Genomic DNA, 4,638 nt, shown 5'->3' on the forward strand with positions numbered 1-4,638 from the left:
ACAAACCCACGGTTATCCAGCTTCGATTGTTACTAAACAACGCAAATGTATATTTTATTATACAAAATATTTTAATATTATTATTTTTGTTTTGTTTTCACACATTGTAGAATTATTTACATTTATCATTTTAAACAAGGAATTTTTATACTTCAAGGAATGTCAAATTTTAAACTTTTACATTTGAATACATATTAAAAAGAACTAATATTGCACATACATAAAAAATTGTAAACCAAATTTACTAAAACAGAAACCATATTAAATTGTAACTAAATACTGAGTACTTTAATATTAACAATAGGTACTCAGTGCCATTAAATGATAACTAAGGGCGACCCTAATTATTGATTAGTTCTAGAAATCTTTAGAATGGGGTAATAACATTTAAATAAAAACATAGAAAGCCAACCTCGACATGAAAAAATCTACCCACACTATAAAATCTAAGCTTTAAAAGACATTTATCATGGGTTTCTGAGACCAAAACCTTCGTTTAAATATTGTTATCTCTGTTTTGTCAAAGATGAAGACAGGGACGACGATATACATAGATTTTTGTCTCAGAAACTCACACTTAATGTTTTTTTTAAAGACAGAAAGTTATGACAATGTTTTTATACAAGTATTCTGACAATGAAAACCCATTAAATACATACATTTCATCATTTTCCTTGTCTCTTCTTCTTCTTTCTCTTTTTCTCACTATACTCACTGTCCACCGTTCCACTTAAGTCTTGATATCCTTCAGATTTATGAGTTTCATAATTAGGGAAATTAATTCCTTCAGTCTGTTGATAGTTCTCGGAGAATGATTCAGAGAATCTGGTACTTAATGCTTCCGATCCAAAGAATTTGTTTGGGAAGTCCTGATGATGGAGATTATGATATTTGTCATGAGGGTAGATGGTGTTCAGTATGTTTGTGGCGAGGCCGGCGGGCGATGTTTGCGCGCCCTGCTGTAGCGGTCAGAACTTCAAATCCTAAAAATTCAAAAATACATATTTTTTGAAGCTCGGACACAAAGCACCAGAAATAGTGAAGAAAATAATTTTTAACATAACAGCTCGTAAATGTTGGAGACTCATTTTCTTAGTACTTATTTTCAAATGTTGGTAAATTTCTTTAAACTTTTTTTTTTTTAATCTTCTCATGTATAATGTTATTTCATCATACTCCTCTGTAACAGCTTGACGGATTTTTATTAAATTTTATATGCACATTCAGTAGCTCTGAGAGACCTATTCTTAATACAGTGCGGACGGAGTCGCAGGCCACAACTAATAATTATACCAATTTTCTAATATTAATTTGTAACACTGTTTTTTTTTTATTTTAGTACAAATATATAAAGATTTCTTTGCCTCAAATCAGTTATAGATTGTATATTAAAAAGTGTTGTGATGCAAACATTACCCTAATAGCCTGCGGAAGGTCGGGCAGCTTCATGTCTCGCAGCTGCTGTGGTAGATTCATGCTCTTGACAGCTGACACAGCACGCGCCGGCGCAGCTGATATACCAGCCTGCAACGGAGACTAGATATTAACAGTGGTGGAGTGAACAACGACAATAGCTGCATGAATCCACTCATTGGTTTGATATAGCCTAATGGTTAAGGGTACGGATTTCATTCACGAGGTCGGGGGTTCGAATCCCGCCATTCGATTGTCGTAAACCATATCCTAACACAAGCTTAGAGCTTATTTGGAATGGTAAAAGAAATATTAGTTAATTTACAAAAAAAAATCTGCTAAAATTTTGAATAAAAAAAAAGATGTCGAGTGGAAGAAATAATTTAAGTAATTTAAAAAGAGAGAATTAGTAATAAAGGGATGTAAATAAGTGTACAAAATAGTCAAGGTCAAGTAGTCAGTAAATGAAAAGCTATTCATATTACTTTTTACTAATATTATGCAAATGGATGGATAGATTTCTTCGAAGGCAGTAGAAGAAAGATATCTGCATAGGTTTAGCTGAAATTTGGCATAGATGTAGAACATAGCCTGGAAGAACACATAGGCATTTAATTAAGTATTTTTTAAATTCCACATAGATGGATATAAGCTAATAATATTTCGACCTTTATTTATGGCCGCTTGCTTTGACGCTTTTATTACCTTTTATAAAAAAATTCAGTATTACCTCTGCTTTCTGCATCTTATTCTGTTCCTGTAAACGGCACAGGATATCCGCCATATTGGTCTGCAGAACCATGCCTCCCATCACCAGCTCGTCTAGCACCTGGTGAGCCGCATCCGCATGGAAGATAAGGTCCAGTTCGCAAACATTCTCAAAGCATTTGTCTAGAGTTTCCACAAACACCTGTAATTATTAACACTTTTAGTTCCAGACTCTCATCATCAGCTCTATATCCGTCCCCACTCAGGAGCACAGAACCTAAGGGTCATGGGCCAGCATGGTGACTAGGCCATAGTCAACCATGCTGGCCCATGCGCCTGGTGCGGGTTGACTTTACACATGTCTTTAAATTTCTTCGCAGACATGTGCAGGTCGCATCACAATATTTTCTTTCACTGTAAGAATCTTGGATGAACAGACTTACAGTGATTTTATTTTATATGTAATCTGGCATTGCATGTGTTATGATTAAAAATATTCTTACTTAGTTGGATTTCTTTAATACAATAGCATTTTTATGCCAATCTTCATCATAAAATAATAAGATCTATGATCAACACAACTAATGAAAGTAGTAACTCATCATCAACCTGCCCTTATCCCTATCGAGGGTCGGCACAGTATGTACTACTCCTCCATACATCTCTATCAGCCGTCATATCCAAGTCTACCCCCTTCTTATGCATATCCTCTTTCACACAGTCATTCCATACTTTTTTTGGTCTTCCCCTACCCTTGTAGCCATCCACATTCAAACTCATTGCTTTTTTGCTTATATCATCATCCCTCCTCATAACATGTCCAAACCACGCTAATCTTTTACTCCTCAATTTCTCGATCACTACTTTCAAACTTCCTCTAATATACACATTTTTAACTTTATCCTTCCTTGTCACACCACACATCTATCTTAGCAATGAAAGTAGTAACTGACGGCAAATAAACCCAAAAAAAACATAAAAATAATTTAATACTTACTTGTATTAAGTCTAGAATACCTAGCTCACTTTCAGAGGAATCAACGCAGAAGACAAAGTATAGTGTAGCATAGTGTCTGTAGATTAGTTTGTAATCTGAACCACCGATAAGGCTGAAAAAAAAATGTGTTTTTTTTTAATAGTTTTATTATTTAGTTTGATCGATTTCATACCCAGCATGTATGCTTATGCAGAGTGTGAATGTAGAAACAAGAGAAGTATGTCTGTTCTGTTTCTTGTTTATGGCTCTCCCTCATCGGATTGGGCCAATATCAAGAAGTATGTCAAGACCAAGCCAAATTGAGGTCTGCAGTCTCTGTCTACAACTCTAGATAATGGGTGTTAGGTATAGTTATATCAAATCAGTTTCAAGAACACATAACATATGAAATAATCTTCATTACTTCTTTAAGTTCAAATCTATAATAGTGAAATTACTAATATGCTTACACATCTGAAACAATCTACCGATTTAATGAATATCTTTAATGAGAAAAGGAAGTGATGAACAGAACAAGGATATTTTCTTCTTCTATCCCCTCCCTGATATGTTTAAACCTGTTCCAAGAAACTATAACCAAAACCAAAAAGTTACCTTCACATTATTATTCCGGCATAGGTAATGTAATAGTTATATAAATATAAAAACTACCAACCTGCCTCCTTCCAGAAAATTACAAACATTGTCATCTCTCTTGGACACCAATTGGAATGTCTCTTTTATAATCTGTTGCTGCATATCCTCATTCTGAGAAAATATATTTTTCATTTTAATTTTATCGAACTACTACTACGTGTTATAATCAACATGATACAAAAAGGCAAAAGAATTACAATGTTACTTACAAAATATTGATAGAATTTCGATAACCGTGGTTTTCCATGATTGTTGAAAACAAGTATGGCTTTAATCATTTTTAATTATATTAACAATTTTAGAATCGAATACAATTAATTATATTTTTATCAACTTATTTTCTATTTAAGTTTAGATTATTTCAAAAAGAAAATTCAATAATGATGTACATTGATTTATTTCTTCCCTACTCAGTTGTGAATGTTATTGACAAATTGTCAATAATCAGGGCAACCACAAACTGTCATGTCACTTTCTCTTGACAGTTGTTTTCGGTTATTCCTCTTCCTTTTCCGGTTACTAGTTATTTTCAAGAAAAACTAAAATTCATAATTTTTCATTATGGAACTTCAAGAATTCCCTGGATGCAGAAAGAGGTTGGCTGCATAACGTAGAAAGCATTACGTAAAGTTTACTTCAGTTTAGTTTATAGTCCATTATCCAGCATCGGTCTGACTGGTGCCACGACTGACGAGGACCAGAAAATACACACTAATTTAGAGCTACTGATGATTGTAAATCGCAAAATTTTGCAGTGTTTTATACAAGTAATATCTAATTTTTATACTTCTGGATAATTGACATAAAGATGGAAAGCTGTATTTTACTATATCTATGATGGAGATTATTTTTTGACATTTTTTTATATAATCTGTTGTGTTACG

At 33.3% G+C, this 4,638-nt stretch overlaps 1 protein-coding gene across 2 annotated transcripts; it reads right to left on the bottom strand.

The window, feature by feature from the left end:
- Positions 1–626: 626 nt before the first annotated feature.
- On the bottom strand, positions 627–4,204 carry or (AP-3 complex subunit sigma-2 or). 2 transcript variants are annotated; one of them, XM_013321246.1, is made up of 6 exons: positions 3,964–4,204; positions 3,774–3,865; positions 3,119–3,230; positions 2,144–2,323; positions 1,417–1,536; positions 627–983 (listed from the first exon to the last, which is right to left on the bottom strand). In XM_013321246.1, the coding sequence occupies exons 1-6, from the start codon at positions 4,030–4,032 to the stop codon at positions 969–971; spliced, it is 588 nt and encodes a 195-aa protein (XP_013176700.1). In that variant the 5' UTR covers positions 4,033–4,204; the 3' UTR covers positions 627–968. The 2 variants fall into 2 exon arrangements, with proteins under 2 accessions (XP_013176700.1, XP_013176701.1); XM_013321247.1 differs by having other exon boundaries at positions 1,417–1,524; positions 3,964–4,195.
- Between the last annotated feature and the right edge of the window lie 434 nt (positions 4,205–4,638).

Source organism: Papilio xuthus, unplaced genomic scaffold (assembly GCF_000836235.2).
Source record: "Papilio xuthus unplaced genomic scaffold, Pxut_1.1 DF825946.1, whole genome shotgun sequence".
Classification (NCBI taxonomy): Eukaryota; Metazoa; Arthropoda; class Insecta; order Lepidoptera; family Papilionidae; genus Papilio; species Papilio xuthus.